The following is a 19,429-nucleotide window of genomic DNA, read 5'->3' as shown; positions in this document are numbered from 1 at the left end:
CTCGCTCTGGGTCAGGCTGGGGAGGACTCGCTCTGGGTCAGGCTGGGGGGGACTCGCTCTGGGTCAGGCTGGGGAGGACTCGCTCTGGGTCAGGCTGGGGAGGACTCGCTCTGGGTCAGGCTGGGGGGGACTCGCTCTGGGTCAGGCTGGGGAGGACTCGCTCTGGGTCAGGCTGGGGGGCTCGCTCTGGGTCAGGCTGGGGGGACTTGCTCTGGGTCAGGCTGGGGGGGACTTGCTCTGGGTCAGGCTGGGGGGGGACTCGCTCTGGGTCAGGCTGGGGGGGACTCGCTCTGGGTCAGGCTGGGGGGGACTCGCTCTGGGTCAGGCTGGGGGGCTCGCTCTGGGTCAGGCTGGGGGGCTCGCTCTGGGTCAGGCTGGGGGGACTTGCTCTGGGTCAGGCTGGGGGGGACTCGCTCTGGGTCAGGCTGGGGGGCTCGCTCTGGGTCAGGCTGGGGGACTCGCTCTGGGTCAGGCTGGGGGGCTCTCTCGTGGTCAGGCTGGGGGGGACTTGCTCTGGGTCAGGCTGGGGGGGGGACTCGCTCTGGGTCACGTGGGGGGCTCGCTCGGGGTCAGGCTGGGGGGGGATTCGCTCTGGGTCACTCTGGGGGGGCTCGCTGGGGGGGGCTCGCTCGGGGTCACGTGAGGGGCTTGCTCGGGGTCACGTGGGGGGCTCTCGGGGTCACGTGGGGGGCTCTCTCGGGGTCACGTGGGGGGCTCTCTCGGGGTCACGTGGGGGGCTCGCTCGGGGTCAGGCTGGGGCTCTCTCGGGGTCACGTGGGGGGCTTGCTCTGGGTCACGTGGGGGGCTCGCTCGGGGTCAGGCTGGGGGGCTCTCGGGGTCACGTGGGGGTCATGCTGGCTCTCAGACGCTCATCATCAGATGAGGAAAAGGCCAGTTCAAAGACTGTCCTGGAGCTGTTACAGTTTAAAGCTAAAATCATGTCCAAAGACGGGACAGAATGACTTGTTCCCAGTGTTAGCTTAGCATCGCTAGGCCAGAAGAGAGACCTTCTCCCAAGTCCTCCTGGACCTCCCTGATGGAACTAGTATTGGTCTTTTCTCCTCCTTTAGCAGTTTGCTACTATATCTATATTCAAATGTGTGTATATATTGTATAAAAAGTGTTTGACGTGTTAAACTGAAATCACTGTTGCAGTTATAATATTTAGAGGAGAATTTAGTTCAGTTTGTTTTGTTTTTCAGGTGACTGGACGTGACTCTGTGGGCGGAGCCTCTGTGGGCGGAGCCATGGTTTAGTCCCAGTATTCTCCCGTTTCCGCCGAGTCAGTGTTTCTCAAACTGAGGTTCCACTGCTGGTGCTCGGTCGCCTCTTCTATTGTCTACTTCATTTAGAGGACATTTCTCTGTTAAAACTACTGTGGCAATGGTGTCCTCCTGTAAGACCTGAAAGAGTCCCCCTGTGGACCTGGTTCAATCCTGGTTCAATCCTGGTTCAATCCTGGTTCAGTCCTGGTTCAGTCCTGGTTCAGTCCTGGTTCAGTTCTGGTTCAGTCCTGGTTCAGTCCTGGCTTGGACCTGGTTAGGACCTGGTTAGGACCTGGTTAGGACCTGGTTCAGACCTGGTTCAGACCTGGTTCGGACCTGGTTCGGACCTGGTTCGGACCTGGTTCAGACCTGGTTCGGACCTGGTTAGGACTTGGTTCAGTCCTGGTTTAGACCTGGTTTAGACCTGGTTTAGACCTGGTTTGGACCTGGTTTGGACCTGGTTTGGACCTGGTTTGGACCTGGTTTGGACCTGGTGTAAAGCTTGCACAGGTGTTGCGGAAGCAGGGCGTGTTCCAGAGACATGCTAAAGGCGCAGAGATCGCCCCCTCCTGGTTGTGTTTGGCATCGTGTTGCTCTGCTGACGTGGCAGTCGCGCCGGCTCATGTGACCAGCGTCCCGGCGTTTGGATCGTTGGTGTCGCAGCCTAAACTGTCCCCGCTCCGTCCCTTCACCTGTTCCGCTCACAGCCGCAATGCTGTGGTCCGGCTGCTCCACCTGGAAATCCTGAGCCAAGAGTCTGGAAGGTGACCCAACCCCGCCGCGGGACTGCTACCCGGTGAGTCCCGCTGCAGACCGGGTTCTGACCGGGTTCTGACCGGGTTTGGATGACTCTCATTGGTCAAAGCAAAAAAAGAGGAAAAATCAAAACGTGAAGCTTGTTCTATTTCATCCCTACTGACCGCCATAAAGCACTGGATGATCATCCTTGCGCATACACAGGTCGAGAATTAATAACAAAAAAGTCACCTTTGACACCCGGTGGCTCACGTGAGGCTATATAGTCACGTGACACCGGCAGCTCAGTCCCTTTTCACCTTCTCCCATGCAGGTTGTATATGTGGTTGTTGTTCGGCTAATATATTGCTGTTTCCACAAATTTGGGTTCATTTTGCCCCTGTCAGCCCTGTCAGCCCTGTGACTGGTATTTCCTCCCTCATTGTCCGTCCAGAGGAGACTTTACGGTCTAATGCCCGGTGTCCCCGACCACAGTGCCGGGTTACAGACGACCTTCTGTGTAAGGCGTATGACATGGGAGCTCGTATGGGCCGCATTGGGAACTCCTTGTCTCATTTGATGCTTGGCCTGTCGGTTTCCCTTGAGACGGTTCCGGTGGACCAGCCAACACATGGGCTGGTTGACGCCTCCTTGCAGGCTTTCGCCCTCATGTCAAGGGAACTAGGGTCTTCTCTGTCTTCTCTCTACATTAGTGCAAGCTCGCCGCCAAGTGTGGCTGGTACAGTCTCCGCTCTGAGGCCAGTAGGAAGACCTTGAGGGGTGTTCCAGTTCTTCCTGGAGAGCGCACGGCCCAGACTTGCCGTACACGGCAACAGCTGGCCGGGCTTCATAGGCGGGGGTCTCATCGACCGGCTCAGGTTGCCCCTCCCGTTTTTTAACGGAGGTACGCACCACCGCCCCATCACTCCCCCATTCATGGCTCGGACTTGCAACAGGCCGCAAGGTTTGGGTTTTGTCCGTCCCGTGCGTCCCGTTCCTCACAACCCGGCCGTCGCCCCCACAAGCCCGCGGGGGGTCGAGGGGCCTCCAGATGAAGTTACAGGGCCGGCGCTAGGACTTTTTTCCCCTGGACAGCTGGAGACTGCTCACTCCCGGCTCATTTGGGTGCTGGCCACGCTGTCCGGAGGGTATCGTCTGCAGTTCCGCCGCCGGCCTCCTGTTCCTGGTCGGATCTGAATGACTGTTATTCAGGACCCGGCCAAGGCGCAGGCGCTCTCTCAGGAGATTCTCACCTTGCTTGATCCAGGGGGCTTTTATTCCCGATATTTTTTGGTACCCAGACTGGCGATTTACGCCCGGTTCTGGACTTCAGGGGTCTAACTATGTTTTTAAAGGTGCTCCCTTTTCAAGATGTTGGCGGTCAGACAAGTGCTCCAGGCGATCTCCCCAGGCGACTGGTTCACAACAGTAGACCTGAAGGATGCATATTTTCATGTCCCCATTTCACCGCCACATTGGAAGTTTCTCCGCTTTGCTTTACGGGGAGAACACCTCCAGTTCAGGGTCCTGCCATTCGGGCTATCTCTGTCCCCTCGAGTGTTTACAAGGTGCGTCGCTGCAGCCTTGTCCCCCTTGCAGGCCCAGGGGTTCTGCCCTATCTGGACGACTGGCTCTCATTTGTGCTCCCAGCCCCAAGCAGGCGCTTCACGATACAGAGACTGTGCCCAGGCAGGTGGCCAACTTGGGGTTGCGGGTGAACTTGGCAAAAAGCTGCCTGGTGCCGTCACGGGTAGCATCTTTCCTTGGCATGGTCCTTGATTCCCATGCAGCGACTGCACGCCCTTCGCCCAAGCGGGCCGATGATATTCTGGGGATGTTGCGGGACTTTCGACAGGGGAATTCGCTTCCCTATGTCATGTTCCTAAGACTCTTGGGCAAGCCGACTGCGGCCGCAACGGTGGTTCCTCTGGGGCTGCTGTCTTTGCGCCCCCTTTCAGATGTGGCTCAACGGCCTACACCTGGATCCCACACATCAGGATCACAGGTAGAGATGCACCGATCAATCGGCCGCCGATTTAAAAAAAGCCGGCTTTATGTTGTAATTTCCGGTTTTCGGCCCATCAAACTGACCCAAATGCGTGGTGCGTAGCAGCTCAACGCGCCCAGAGCAAAACTGCTAAAAACTAGCAAGACTCATGGCTCATTCAGACCGCGGCGGCCAAAGCGTCCAGTTTACATTCAAAGTCTATGTAAACGCGTGTCGAACACCTCCTGCGTTTTCCGCAGCGCGATTCCTACTTTTTCGGCGTGGGCACAGGTGGATCTTTTTGCTTCCCACGACGTGACACACTGCCCTCTGTGGTTCTCGCTGGCGGACAGTGCCAGCCCACTGGCCCAGGACGATGCTCTATGCCATCCCATTTCCCCTGATTTATCAAACTCTTCTCAGGGTCCACAGTCTCCTGCTAGTGGCCCCGTTTTGGCCGGGCAGGACATGGTTTCCTCTGCTGAGACTTCTCCCCCCCCCCTCCCCAGGCGGGATCTCCTCCCTCAACTAAGGGGTCAGATTCTGCACCCCAATGGGTATGGCCGCTGCAGGGCTCGGCCTGACCTTCCCTTGGTACGCCGGGGAGATTGTGAATACGATAAGCAATGCTCGTGCTCAGTCTACCCGTCTTCTGTATTCCTGCAAGTGGAAACTGTTTGACGCCTGGTGTCGCAAAAGTGTATTGTGCTGTGTCAACGGTGCTCGCTTTCCTGCAGGAGCTACTTGGCCAGGGGCGCACTCCATCTACGCTGAAGGTATACATTGCTGCAATCTCTTGTTGGCATGTAGTGTGGGATGGTTTCTCGGTTGGCCGTAACAAGATATTTCCCTTTTTCTAAAGGGTGCCCGGCATTTGCGTCCGCCCACCCGTTCTGTGGTCCCAGAATGGGACCTGTCCCAGGTGCTGGAGGCGGTGCGATCCCCTCCATTTGAGCCTCTGTCGCAGATTGACCTTAAATGGCTTTCAATGAAGACTGCATTCCTTCTGGCGATGGCCTCGGCGAAAAGGGTGAGTGAGCTCCAGGCTTTGTCCGTGGCAGACTCCTGTTTTCGTTGGCACCCCGACAACTCTGGAGTTTCCCTTTGGCTGAATATGGATTTCGTTCCAAAGGTGATTTTGTCGGCTGGGCACAACCGGCCGCTACAACCGGCACGTTTTGGCGCGGGATCTGCTTCTGAACAGCTGTGTCCTATCTGTGCGCTTGAGACGTGTGTATACGCAAATCTGAGAGCCTGTTTGTTTCGCCGGCCCGCGCAAGGGCCAGGCTCTGTCCAAACAGCATCTCGCGCACTGGATTGTCTGTGCAAGCCTATGCTCAACGGGGGCGACCGTTGCCTTCCGGGCTGAGGTGCCATTCCACAAGTCGGCTCTCAACTTCGTGAGCCGCTATGAATGGGGTGTCCTTGGACGTAATCTGTGCGGCGACCTCTTGGACATCCCCGAATACCTTTGCCCGATTTTACAGGGTGAAATGTGGTTTCAACCACTGGAAGAGGTTCTTCGACAACTCTCTTCTGCGTCCTATTGAGGTATGGTTTTGTCTGTTCCTCGGGACCCTGCTGATATTCGTCATCCAGTGCTTTATGAATCGCAGTAGGGTTGAAATAGAACTGAAGTTACGACTAACTACGGTTCTATGAATCCCGGATGACCGCCAGAGCTTTGCGAGAAGGTTTCTATTCTAGGGACTGAGCTACCGGTGTCACGTGACTATATAGACTCAAGTGAGCCACCGGGAGGTCAAAAGTGACTTGTTTGTTATTAATTCTCGAGCTGTGTATGCGCAAGGATGATCATCCAGTGCTTTATGCACCGCCTCTGGCGGTCAGTAGGGATTCATAGAACCGTAGTTACAGTCGTAACTTTTGTTTTCTTTTAATGTTGACCAGCTTCATAGAATGTTTGACTGACCTGTCCTGTCCTGTCCTCAGTCCCTGCTGGACCCCAAAGCCCTGTCCGAGGCCTGTGTCCCAGATGGGTTGATGCCTGGTGAGTGGTTCATCTCAGAGTTCACTTTGTGCTGTTATTATATTAAAGTAAGTGTTCTTTTGCAGAGAGCGGTTACTGGCAGCTCTGCCCGGCCAAGCCCCTCCAGGGGGGGCTGTTGAGCTCCAGTTTCCCCCCGGGGCCACTGCCTCTAGTCGATGGGCCGTCAGTGGAAGACTCTCTGGCCCCTCCCCCTGCAGCAGCCCCGCCGCCCTCTGGGCCGCTAGCCCCGCCTCCACCTCCTCCGCCCAAACGACACTGCCGCTCGCTGTCGGTGCCCGAGGACCTGTCGCGCTGCCGCTACACCTGGCGGCCGAGCGCGTCTCGGGTGTGGACACCGGTGGCGCGGCACTGTCCTGGGGTAGCGGTGGGCGGGGTTACGGCAGTGGGCGGAACTGTGGCAGGTGCTGTGGGCGGGGCCTGCTCTTCTCTGAACTCGTCGCTGCACTCGTCCTCCAGTCCCACCTTCTTTAGCCTGGCGCTGTCGCCTGACTCGCCGTTGCCATGGAGCTTCCCGTGGGAGGAGGCAGGGGGCGGAGCCTGCTGCTGCTTCTTCCCGTCGCCCTCTTCTTGTTCGTCATCTCCGTCGCCGCTGCACCCGCCTCCTCCGCAGCGCCGCTTCTCTCTCTCTCCTGTGCTCATCAGAGACTCTGGGCTGTTCATGCCTCCGCCAGCTCCGCCCCCCGCACCTCAAGCCCCTCCTCCCGCCTCGGCCTGCAGCACGCCGTCGTCTCTGCGCCGCAGTCTGCCCCCCGCACCCCGCTGCCACTCTCAGCCCTGCGACTTGCTCCTGCTGAAGCCCGGCCTGAAGAGACGACGAGACCCAGAGCGACCTCCAGGACGACCAGGGCTGGACTTCACCAAGATGACCCAGGTACTGTAGTACATGTACTACATGTAGTACTGCTGCTGTGTACATGTAGTACTGTGCATGTAGTACTGCCGCTGTGTGCATGCATGTGGTACTGCCGCTGTGTACATGTAGTACTATACATGTAGTACTGCTGCTGTGTGCATGTAGTACTGCTGCATGTAGTACTGCTGCATGTAGTACTGCTGCATGTAGTACTGCTGCATGTAGTACTGCGTACATGTAGTGCTGTGTACATGTAGTGCTGCTGCTGTGTACATGTAGTGCTGCTGCTGTGTACATGTAGTGCTGCTGCTGTGTACATGTAGTACCTTTAGTCCGGGTTATAGACTTCCCACCTGTAAAAGGGGCGTGTTCACAGCAGAAGCATCATCTCTGCATTGGCCAATGTGGAAGAGCTGGTCTTTTACCATGGCAACCACCACTAAACCAACGGGACAGTGTACATAATCAACATTTCTGTAAATCCCATATTTAGACTAGTCAAGGTGCGAGGTCCTGCAGATGAAAGGACATGTCCTCACACTGTCCCTCGTCACAAACTCGTCCTGTCCCCTCCGAGCCTCAGAAACACTCACAACTCACCTTTTCTGTGAGAATCTTCTGCTGTTTGTAACTCACCATCTCCAGACTCTGTCTCACAGTGCGACTGAATGTGTCGTTCCCTGTGCAGCCAGCAGAGGGCACTAGAACTAGAACTAGAATAACTATATAACTATAACTAACTACAACTATAACTATAACTATGATGTGAAACTGCAGAGATCCAAATGTCATTTTGAAAACTATTTTTTTTTTCTTAATCCTGAGATGATAACTAAAGTTATCAAGAGCCGCTTTACAGGCCGATGCATGGGCCCCTGTGTCTCTGTAGTAGTAGTTTAGGGCCCCTCTGACACTGTGTCTCTAGTTGTAGTTTAGGGCCCCTCTGACACTGTGTCTCTAGTTGTAGTTTAGGGCCCCTCTGACCCTGTGTCTCTAGTTGTAGTTTAGGGCCCCTCTGACCCTGTGTCTCTGTAGTTGTAGTTTAGGACCCCTCTGACACTGTGTCTCTAGTTGTAGTTTAGGGTCCCTCTGACACTGTGTCTCTGTAGTTGTAGTTTAGGGCCCCTCTGACCCTGTGTCTCTATTTAGGGCCCCTCTGACCCTGTGTCTCTAGTTGTAGTTTAGGGCCCCTCTGACCCTGTGTCTCTAGTTGTAGTTTAGGGCCCCTCTGACCCTGTGTCTCTGTAGTTGTAGTTTAGGGCCCCTCTGACCCTGTGTCTCTGCCGCAGACCCGGAGCATGGACCCCGGCTTCTGCCTGGAGCGGGGCCGGCTCGGCTCCTTCTCGGGAGGCGACGTGTGCATCTCCATGGAGCCGTTCCTGGGGGACTTCCGCGGCTCGTGTTCTCCGGCTGAGCTCCTGGGGCGCAGCAGCATTGGCCCTTTGAGCGAGAGCGACGAGGAGGGCCCCGAAAACCCCGAGGAAGAGGAGGAGGAGGAGGAGGAGGGGGAGGAAGAGGAGGAGGAGGGGGCGGAGCGAGAGACCAACGCTCAGCCCGTGTTCGAACGCGACTGTACAGAACTGGACCTCAACCTGATCGAGGAAAACTGACCCGTACATTATTTATACATTTATACAACGGTTTGAGCGGCGCGGGCGGCGAGGGACGTCAGCGGGCGGCGAGGGACGTCAGCGGGCGGCGAGGGACGTCAGCGGGCGGCGAGGGACGTCAGCGGGCGGCGAGGGACGTCAGCGGGCGGCGAGGGACGTCAGCGGGCGGCGAGGGACGTCAGCGGGCGGCGAGGGACGTCAGCGGGCGGCGAGGGACGTCAGCGGGCGGCGAGGGACGTCAGCGGGCGGCGAGGGACGTCATCTGTTCGAACGAAAAGAGCGGAAGCCGAGCGTTCAAGGCCGAAGGGTCAATGCTCACGATCACAAATCACAAAGGCTGTTTTAGGACATCCAGATTTGACCCTTCAAGAGTCGACTGTGTAACAATCGTGACCTCGCAGGGTTTAAACGGGTTTCAATAATCCTGTGTCGTCGTGGCACTCGGCGTTTGTCGTAGTTTTTCACTCATTTGAAACCGTTCATTGAGGGTTCTGGTCCGTACGGTGGCCCGGAAGTGCAAAACGGAAGAATCAGAACGTTTGAACAAAAGGCTGGATAAATGGTGTCGATCGTGATTGGGTTTTACGGGGTTGAATAAATACGTTTTTGAGCGGTTTCTGCGTTTGCGTTGCACTTCCGGGCCGCCGGCGTCGCTTTCGTCCTTCCGCCGCAGACGAACGAACAAACCTTTGTGATTTGTGATCTTTCAAACCGATCAGACGGTGGAAAACGACCTCCGAACGCGACGCGAACGCTCTGACATTTCTTACGCTCAGACGCTCCTGAAACGGCGCGTTCTTTAAACCCCGCTCCCCTTTTTTCTACACGTTTTTATTTACTTCCTGGAAACGAACCAATCAGCACAGCTCTCAGGAACCCTCTTCTCTTCCGAACGTGCGGCTTTGCAGTACGAGGTTTTGGTTTCTTTACAGAAGAGAACGAGACGCGACGGCCATGACGCAGCAACCGCCCGGAAAACACCCGAGGTATAACCCAGCCAGTTTGACACGTTTATGTCGTTTATTATGGTGAAAAACTAAAATGTGAAACTGGGGAATCAAGTTTTAATGTTGAAAAAGTGAAAATAATGTGACTCAAAAGATGTTAAAAGTTTCAAATTCAAACTTTTAACTTTACCTCCAGATCCAGTCCAAGTAAAAACAACTTCAAACTATTTATCTAATATTATTTATTTGCCAGAAGTGTCATTCACGGTTTCACATTTTGAGTTGTTCAGTTTGGACTGAACCAATTTAAAAGATAAATCTGAATAATTTGAGGGATTGTCAATGTCAAATGAATTACAGAGTTTAGATCTTGTTAGTTTAACTCGGCCCAATCAAATCAAGAGTTGTCCTGTGTCTTTATTGCAAAATGAATTGGTATTTTCCTCCAAACATATTCACAAAGGTCCTTTTCAAACCCACAAATGTCACGACTACAGAATTCTAAACAAATGTCATAAACCGGCACGTTTTCTTGCGTTTGTCTTGTGGTTTTGAAAATGTCCCGGTGTCTTCCGCGAAACTGAGACCGGTGCGTTTGGACCGCAGCGCTGGGATTTACCGCTGAAATGACCCTGAACGCATCGCCTCAAACCCGCACTCGACCTTTACGTGACCCGGGCCTTTTCATTCAAGACGATGTTAACGAGAACTACGACGGGTGAGACACATGGCGTTGTCGGCAGTAACGAGCCGTAACGGGAAGATGAGCGACATTTTAGTCACGATTAGAACTGTGAATATTGACTCTAAAACACACGCAAAGATCTGTTTTTAACAAAGACCGTGGCAAAAGACTGAGTTGTATTATCTTTATTCATAAATATTCTCACATATTCACACTTTTATTTGGCGAAAGACTTAAAATAGTAACGACTGCAGCGCTGTTAAAATGTTTTAGTCATAATTTAGTCATATTGTGTTTTAGAGTCATATTTCTGTCACATTTGCTTAAAAACATGGATCAGTTCGTATCAAAGTTGTGTTTTTAGCACATTTCTGATGGTGTTGCATAATCTTTCAATATCGTGGATTCAAACGATCACTGCGTACGTTTACCGCTAATGCTAACAAAAAAATATAATGCAAACGTAAAATATCTATAACCAATTGAAAGACTAGCTGTTTATTTTAATTTATGGATTATTTTAGTTTATTTTAATGTGTTAACGTTTTAATATTCATGCTTCAAAATTAGCATTAGCGTTAGCATTGACCCACACACCTCTTTATGAACGCAGTATTCCGCTCGTGTGTGAGAAGTCTGAACACGTGTCACTGTCTTTAGTGTGAATCCTGTCGGTGCGACTCGGCAAAACCCCGACAGGAAGTAGTGATGCTAACGCTGAGCTAGCCTCAATGCTAACGCTGTCCGAATGCACGCAGAAAACACACGTGGTCAGAAACGCCGTTACTGCCGGCGCTAACCAAAAGTACACGAGGCTGTTGTCGTTCTGGCGGTCTGTGTTCAGCGGTAAACTTCCCATCATGCTTTGCTCCTCTGTGGCGCTGCTGCCGATGTCGTTGTCCACACATTTCCTGTTTCTCTGAGATCTGATTGGTCCAGACCCCAGGCTCCACCCAACAGGCCTTTCGCCGCGACGACCACGACGGCTAAACAAGTTTGAACCGATCGTAAACGGAAAGTTGTCTTTTTGTTTTTCAAGTTTCTTTTAACCAAAGCGGCTCCGGACAATATAAACCTGACTGAAAAATGTCCCGAATAATGTAAAATATGAAATGTAAATATGGGACGGATGTTTATCGTCATGGTTACAGAAGAATCTTTACTTTGGCAAACGCATATTTACCAAAGTTGGGAAAGTTTACCCCAAACTGCAGCAGACAATTTAAACGATTCCAAATTTCAGAGAATATGACCAACATTCTACAAATAATGTAGTATTTATAAAACTAATCCTGAGTCGAGTATAAAACGTACTGCAGTAGTATTTATAATCCTGAGTCGAGTATAAAACGTACTGCAGTAGTATTTATAATCACGAGTATAACGTACTGCAGTAGTATTTATAATCACGAGTATAAAACGTACTGCAGTAGTATTTATAATCACGAGTATAAAACGCACTGCAGTAGTATTTATAATCACGAGTATAAAACGCACTGCAGTAGTATTTATAATCACGAGTATAAAACGTACTGCAGTAGTATTTATAATCACGGGTATAAAACGTACTGCAGTAGTATTTATAATCACGAGTATAAAACGTACTGCAGTAGTATTTATAATCACGAGTATAAAACGCACTGCAGTATTTATAATCACGAGTATAAAACGTACTGCAGTAGTATTTATAATCACGAGTATAAAACGTACTGCAGTAGTATTTATAATCACGAGTATAAAACGCACTGCAGTAGTATTTATAATCCTGAGTCGAGTATAACGTACTGCAGTAGTATTTATAATCACGAGTATAAAACGTACTGCAGTAGTATTTATAATCACGAGTATAAAACGTACTGCAGTAGTATTTATAATCACGAGTATAAAACGCACTGCAGTAGTATTTATAATCACGAGTATAAAACGCACTGCAGTAGTATTTATAATCACGAGTATAAAACGTACTGCAGTAGTATTTATAATCACGAGTATAAAACGTACTGCAGTAGTATTTATAATCACGAGTATAAAACATACTGCAGTAGTATTTATAATAAAATCAGATTTGCCGATAAAATCAATAAACCATATTCTACAAAAAAGTATTTTCTCACTTGAAATGAGTGATAATCTTATTTTAAGGTGGTAAAAATATAACACGTCCTTATTTAAGATTGTAGTTTTTTCAGTGTATGAAATATTTCTATTTGTGATTTTCACCAATAAAAAGAAATAAATATTCTCAGTCACAGATTTACACCTTTTTATTTGGTTAAAACGTGTTTCAAAATCACTTTGTTCCTCTGTTTATAGTGTCCTTGGTGGACGGGAGCTGGCCTGGTGGGTGGATCTGGGCGGGTGGTGGGCGGGTCTGGCCTGGTAGGTGGGTGGATCTGGGCGGGTGGTGGGCGGGTCTGGGTGGGTGGTGGGCGGGTCTGGCCTGGTGGGTGGAGCCTTGTGAAGATTTACACTGACGTTTCCTGGAGACATAAGCAGCATAAGCCTTAAACATTATTGTGTAAATGTGTCTGTAGATTTAGTCTGGACTGTTTTTCCACGAGAGGTTTGTGAACGAGTGAAAGGACGAGTGTGAAAGGGTGAGAGGACGTGTGTGAAAGGGCGAGAGGACGTGTGTGAAAGGGCGAGAGGACGAGTGTGAAAGGGCGAGAGGACGAGTGTGAAAGGGCGAGTGTGAAAGGGCGAGTGTGAAAGGGCGAGTGTGAAAGGGCGAGTGTGAAAGGGCGAGTGTGAAAGGGCGACAGGACGAGCGCGCGCGTGAAAGGGCGAGAGGACGAGCGCGCGCGTGAAAGGGCGAGAGGACGAGCGCGCGCGTGAACGGGTGAAGGAACAAAAGTGAAGAAGTGAAGGATAAAACACGAGCTGTCGCGGCCTCTCGTCTTTTAGACCCGTTTTTTATTATTGTATGTGTTTTAAAAAATGACATGGGAACTTGACGGTTTGTGAATAAATTAAGTTTATTGAGAATTATTTTACAAAGAAACATAAAATGTGAAAAAAAAAAAAAGTCTGGTGTGAGTTATTTCTACTGCGTTTGCAGAAGTCTGTTACTGGAGTAGAAGTACAACCAACTGCCCCAAATACTGGACGCAGTAACCACTGAATACTTTCAACTAAAACATGAAGTACTTTATCATCACAAGTACACAGCGTTCTCTGCTTTTACCGCCAGTCACATGACCTGTGCCACCGGTGGCCATTTTGGCTCCGTCACTAATGTTATACTATAATTTAAAACTATAACGTTCAACTATTGTCACTTTCTCTGAAGTCATGAAAAACAGCACTTTCTCCAGATCTGAGCCACAATCTTTTATTAAAAAGTACAATAAAACTTCACTTGGAGCAGATTACAAACAAACAAACAAACAAATCCATAAACAAAACTAGGTTCAAACGTATTAAAATTACATCAAACTTTTAGCTTATTCAACTAGATAAAATACATTAGTTTTCAAAGTAAAACTGAACCAGGTCTAAACCGGGACTGAACCATGTTTGGGGTCTTGTTGGTTCTTGTGGTCAGTGTTTGGGTCAGTGGTCGGGTCAATGGTCAGTGTTTGGGTCAGTGGTCAGTGTTTGGGTCAGTGGTCTGGTCAGTGTTTGGGTCAGTGGTCGGGTCAGTGGTCAGCGTTTGGGTCAGTGGTCGGGTCAGAGGTCAGTGCTTCTCGCTCTCGTCCGGTTTGGCCTCGTCTTTGCCGTGGATGGCCGGTTTGGCGGCGACGGTGATGGGGACCAGGCGCTCTTTGCCCGACTCCAGGGCCGTGTTCTGGGGGGCCGTGATCTGGAGCCGGCCCCCGACCAGAGAACAGCTCACGGTCTCCGGGACGATGCCCCCAGGGAGGTCAAACTCCTGCCGGAACTCCTGACACCTGCAGGACACAAGACGCAAGTGCAGAAGGTCAGACGCGAGTGCCAAAGGTCAGACGCGGGTGATGAAGGTCAGACGCGAGTGCAGAAGGTCAGACACGGGTGATGAAGGTCAGATGCGGGTGCGCCCTTGGGAGGCGTAGCCCTTGGCTCTCACCTGTACGGGCGAGGCGTGTCCCTGGGGGGCGTGTCCCTGGGGGGCGTGGCCCTTGGCTCTCACTTATATGGGCGAGGCGTGTCCCTGGGGGGCGTGTCCCTGGGGGGCGTGGCCCTTGGCTCTCACTTATATGGGCGAGGCGTGGCCCTGGGGGACGTGGCCCTTGTCTCTCACCTGTACGGGCGGGGCGTGGCCCTTGGGGGGGGTGGCCCTGGGCTCTGACCTGTACGAGCGAGGTGTGGCCCTGGGGGGCGTGGCCCTTGGCTCTCACCTGTACGAGCGAGGCGTGGCCCTGGGGGGCGTGGCCCTTGGCTCTCACCTGTACGAGCGAGGTGTGGCCCTGGGGGGCGTGGCCCTTGGCACTCACCTGTACGAGCGAGGCGTGGCCCTGGGGGGCGTGGCCCTTGGCTCTCACCTGTACGAGCGAGGTGTGGCCCTGGGGGGCGTGGCCCTTGGCTCTCACCTGTACGAGCGAGGCGTGGCCCTGGGGGGCGTGGCCCTTGGCTCTCACCTGTACGAGCGAGGCGTGGCCCTTGGCTCTCACCTGTACGAGCGAGGAGTGGCCCTGAGGGGCGTGGCCCTTGGCTCTCACCTGTACGAGCGAGGCGTGGCCCTGGGGGGCGTGGCCCTTGGCTCTCACCTGTACGAGCGAGGCGTGGCCCTTGGCTCTCACCTGTACGAGCGAGGAGTGGCCCTGAGGGGCGTGGCCCTTGGCTCTCACCTGTACGAGCGAGGCGTGGCCCTGGGGGGCGTGGCCCTTGGCTCTCACCTGTACGAGCGAGGCGTGGCCCTGGGGGGCGTGGCCCTTGGCTCTCACCTGTACGAGCGAGGCGTGGCCCTTGGCTCTCACCTGTACGAGCGAGGAGTGGCCCTGAGGGGCGTGGCCCTTGGCTCTCACCTGTACGAGCGAGGCGTGGCCCTTGGCTCTCACCTGTACGAGCGAGGAGTGGCCCTGAGGGGCGTGGCCCTTGGCTCTCACCTGTACGAGCGAGGCGTGGCCCTGGGGGGCGTGGCCCTTGGCTCTCACCTGTACGAGCGAGGCGTGGCCCTTGGCTCTCACCTGTACGAGCGAGGCGTGGCCCTTGGCTCTCACCTGTACGAGCGAGGAGTGGCCCTGAGGGGCGTGGCCCTTGGCTCTCACCTGTACGAGCGAGGCGTGGCCCTGGGGGGCGTGGCCCTTGGCTCTCACCTGTACGAGCGAGGCGTGGCCCTGGGGGGCGTGGCCCTTGGCTCTCACCTGTACGAGCGAGGCGTGGCCCTGGGGGGCGTGGCCCTTGGCTCTCACCTGTATGAGTAGGAGCCTTTGCCGTCGTCCTGCTTCTTCTCCGTTTTGCCGCTGACCCGGAGTTTGTGCCCGACCTGTTTGACGGACAGTTCTTCGGGGCAGAAGTCGCTCGTGTCCAGACTCAGAGCGAAGGTGCCGTTGTCTCCGCCCAGATTTTCCACGGCGACGGGCCGAAAGGCGGAGCCTGAGGGCAGCGCCTGGTCGATCTGCTCGAAGATTCGCTGGTGCAGTTTCTCCATGTACTCCATGTTGTGACGCATTTCCTGAAGAGCAAACACTGAGAACTAAACCAGGTCTAAACCAGGTCTAAACCAGGTCTAAACCAGGTCCAAAACGGGTCTAAACCAGGTCTAGACCGGGTCTAAACCAGAACTAAACCGGGTCTAAACCAGGTCTACACCAGGTCTAAACCAGGTCTAAACCGTGTCTAAACCAGGTCTAAACCGGGTCTAAACTGGGTCTAAACTGGGTCTAAACCAGGTCTAAACCAGGTCTACACCAGGACTAAACCGGGTCTAAACCAGGTCTAAACCGGGTCTAAACCAGGTCTAAACCAGGTCTAAACCAGGTCTAAACCAGGTCTACACCAGGACTAAACCAGGACTAAACCGGGTCTAAACCGGGTCTAAACCAGGTCTACACCAGGTCTAAACCAGGTCTAAACCGTGTCTAAACCAGGTCTAAACCGGGTCTAAACTGGGTCTAAACTGGGTCTAAACCAGGTCTAAACCAGGTCTAAACCAGGTCTACACCAGGACTAAACCGGGTCTAAACCAGGTCTAAACCGGGTCTAAACCAGGTCTAAACCAGGTCTAAACCAGGTCTAAACCAGGTCTACACCAGGACTAAACCAGGACTAAACCGGGTCTAAACCGGGTCTAAACCAGGTCTACACCAGGACTAAAGCAGGACTAAAGCAGGACTAAACCGGGTCTAAACCGGGTCTAAACCAGGTCTAAACCAGGTCTAAACCAGGTCTACACCAGGACTAAAGCGGGACTGAAACAGTTCAAAAAGTGATCAAACCCAGAAGTCTTGATTGTAAAAAGAAAATCCCACAAAATGTGACATTTGAAGTAGAAAAGGAACAATGTTTATCGTCTAAAAGCTAAAGAAGAGCATTTAAATGATGTTTATGATCCTGAAGCTTCCAGTTGCCATGGGGATATTATTCCCTTTTATTTAGTGAATGTCCAAATGACAATAGTCGACTAATAAAAAAAAGCCCTAAACTAAACACTAAACATCATAAACATGGACTTAATGCACAGAATAAACGTGTCTCTTCTGTACCTGCAGGTGGCGCAGCACGTCCTGTTCCACGCTGTAGAAAAGCGGCCGCGTCTCGGGCCAAAGGCTCCGCGCCAGGGGCCACATGGGGTCCGCAAGAGGCGAGTGGAACCTGGGGCACAGCATGGTCCGAGCAGAGGGTCCGAGCAGAGGGTCCGAGCAGAGGGTCAGAGCAGAGGGTCCGAGCAGAGGGTCAGAGCAGAGGGTCCGAGCAGAGGGTCCGAGCAGAGGGTCAGAGCAGAGGGTCCGAGCAGAGGGTCCGAGCAGAGGGTCAGAGCAGAGGGTCCGAGCAGAGGGTCCGAGCAGAGGGTCAGAGCAGAGGGTCCGAGCAGAGGGTCAGAGCAGAGGGTCCGAGCAGAGGGTCCGAGCAGAGGGTCAGAGCAGAGGGTCCGAGCAGAGGGTCCGAGCAGAGGGTCAGAGCAGAGGGTCCGAGCAGAGGGTCCGAGCAGAGGGTCCGAGCAGAGGGTCCGAGCTCCGTAAAGTATCCTCGTGTGTCCCGCGTGTGTCTCGCTCTTCTGTCTGACCTCAGCTCGGCCCCCGGAGCTTTTATAGCCGCAGCCCCCCCCCCGTCCTGAGTCACGTGTAAGACAAGATAATATAAAGATAATATAAGGATAATGTAAAGAGAATATAAGGATAATATAAAGATAATATAAGGATAATGTAAAGAGAATATAAGGATAATATAAAGATAATATAAGGATAATATAAAGATAATATAAGGATAATATAAAGATAATATAAGGATAATATAAGGATAATGTAAAGAGAATATAAGGATAATATAAAGATAATATAAGGATAATATAAAGATAATATAAGGATAATATAAAGATAATATAAGGATAATATAAAGATAATATAAGGATAATGTAAAGAGAATATAAGGATAATATAAAGATAATATAAGGATAATGTAAAGAGAATATAAGGATAATATAAAGATAATATAAGGATAATATAAAGATAATATAAAGATAATATAAGGATAATGTAAAGAGAATATAAGGATAATATAAGGATAATGTAAAGAGAATATAAGGATAATATAAAGATAATATAAGGATAATATAAAGATAATATAAGGATAATATAAAGATAATATAAGGATAATATAAAGATAATATAAGGATAATGTAAAGAGAATATAAGGATAATATAAGGATAATGTAAATATAATATAAGGATAATGTAAAGATAATATAAGGATAATGTAAAGATAATATAAGGATAATGTAAGGATAATGTAAAGATAATGTAAGGATAATGTAAAGATAATGTAAGGATAATGTAAGGATAATATGAGGATAATGTAAGGATAATATGAGGATAATATAAAGATAATGTAAGGATAATGAGGATAATGTAAGGATAATATGAGGATAATATAAAGATAATGTAAGGATAATGTAAAGATAACATAAGGATAATGCAAAGATAATATAAGGATAATGTAATGATAATGTAAGGATAATATGAGGATAATATAAAGATAATTTAAGGATAATGTAAAGATAACATAAGGATAATGTAAAGATAATATAAGGATAATGTAATGATAATGTAAGGATAATATGAGGATAATATAAAGATAATGGAAGGATAATGTAAAGATAATATGAGGATAATGTAAAGATAATATAAGGATAATGTAAAGGTAATATAAGGATAATGTAAAGATAATGTAAGGATAATATAAAGGTAATGTAAAGATAATGTAAGGATAGTATAAGGATAATGTAAGGATAATATAAAGATAATGTAAGGATAATGTAAAGATAATGTAAAGGTAATATAAGGATAATATAATGATAATGTAAAGGTAATATAAGGATAATATAATGATAATGTAAAGGTAATATAAGGATAATGTAAAGATAATATGAGGATAATGTAAGGATAATGTAAGGATAATATGAGGATAATGTAAGGATAATATGAGGATAATGTAAGGATAATTTGAGGATAATGTAAAGATAATGTAAAGATAATGTAAGGATAATGTAAGGATAATACAGGCGGTGTAGATGTGAGTCATGGTCTCAGACTTTATTATAAAAGTATTTATTTCAGAACAATCATTAAAAACAATCAGAATCCACGATTATGATCATAAACAACCAAAACATGACATTTATTCCATATTTTCCTTATGAACAGCTCACAATGTGCCGCAGTGCACTCTGGGTAATCTAACCCGGGTCCAGACGGTCACTGTGTGTCAGCGGTCAGGAATAAGTCGTGGTCACCGTGACAACGACACATGATGGAAGGGTCAGAAATAGACCTGAGCTCAGCGGGAATGTGGCAGCTGGACATGAGCCTGGTCCAATCCCTGTCCTCACTGTCCCCACACTGTCCTCACTGTTCACACTGTCCTCACTGTCCCCACACTGTCCTCACTGTCCCCACACTGTCCTCACTGTCCTCACTGTCCCCACACTGTCCTCACTGTCCCCACACTGTCCTCACTGTTCACACTGTCCTCACTGTCCCCACACTGTCCTCACTGTCCCCACACTGTCCTCACTGTCCACACTGTCCCCTCACTGTCCTCACTGTCCAATCCCTGTCCTCACTGTCCACTCACTGTCCACTCACTGTCCTCGCTGTCCACTCACTGTCCTCTCACTGTCCTCACTGTCCAATCACTGTCCTCACTGTCCACTCACTGTCCTCTCACTGTCCTCTCACTGTCCACTCACTGTCCTCACAC

At 50.6% G+C, this 19,429-nt stretch overlaps 2 protein-coding genes across 2 annotated transcripts; one reads left to right on the top strand and one right to left on the bottom strand.

Moving 5' to 3' along the window:
- The first annotated feature begins 1,678 nt into the window (after window positions 1–1,678).
- Window positions 1,679–8,515, top strand: fam53c (family with sequence similarity 53 member C). Its single transcript, XM_072432310.1, has 4 exons — window positions 1,679–2,061; window positions 5,941–5,998; window positions 6,064–6,869; window positions 8,141–8,515. The coding sequence occupies exons 2-4, from the start codon at window positions 5,992–5,994 to the stop codon at window positions 8,459–8,461; spliced, it is 1,134 nt and encodes a 377-aa protein (XP_072288411.1). The 5' UTR covers window positions 1,679–2,061; window positions 5,941–5,991; the 3' UTR covers window positions 8,462–8,515.
- A 4,597-nt stretch (window positions 8,516–13,112) lies between these two features.
- hspb9l (heat shock protein, alpha-crystallin-related, b9-like) lies at window positions 13,113–17,220 on the bottom strand. The gene is made up of 3 exons (XM_072432311.1): window positions 16,717–17,220; window positions 15,424–15,686; window positions 13,113–13,983 (listed from the first exon to the last, which is right to left on the bottom strand). The coding sequence occupies exons 1-3, from the start codon at window positions 16,837–16,839 to the stop codon at window positions 13,770–13,772; spliced, it is 600 nt and encodes a 199-aa protein (XP_072288412.1). The 5' UTR covers window positions 16,840–17,220; the 3' UTR covers window positions 13,113–13,769.
- Window positions 17,221–19,429: the final 2,209 nt, after the last annotated feature.

This window comes from Eucyclogobius newberryi, unplaced genomic scaffold, assembly GCF_026437365.1.
Source record: "Eucyclogobius newberryi isolate DKJ021-1_F unplaced genomic scaffold, fEucNew1.0.hap1 SCAF_57, whole genome shotgun sequence".
Lineage (NCBI taxonomy): Eukaryota > Metazoa > Chordata > Actinopteri > Gobiiformes > Gobiidae > Eucyclogobius > Eucyclogobius newberryi.
Note: the sequence above shows the minus strand (reverse complement) of the source record. Positions and strands in the feature narration are given on the sequence as shown.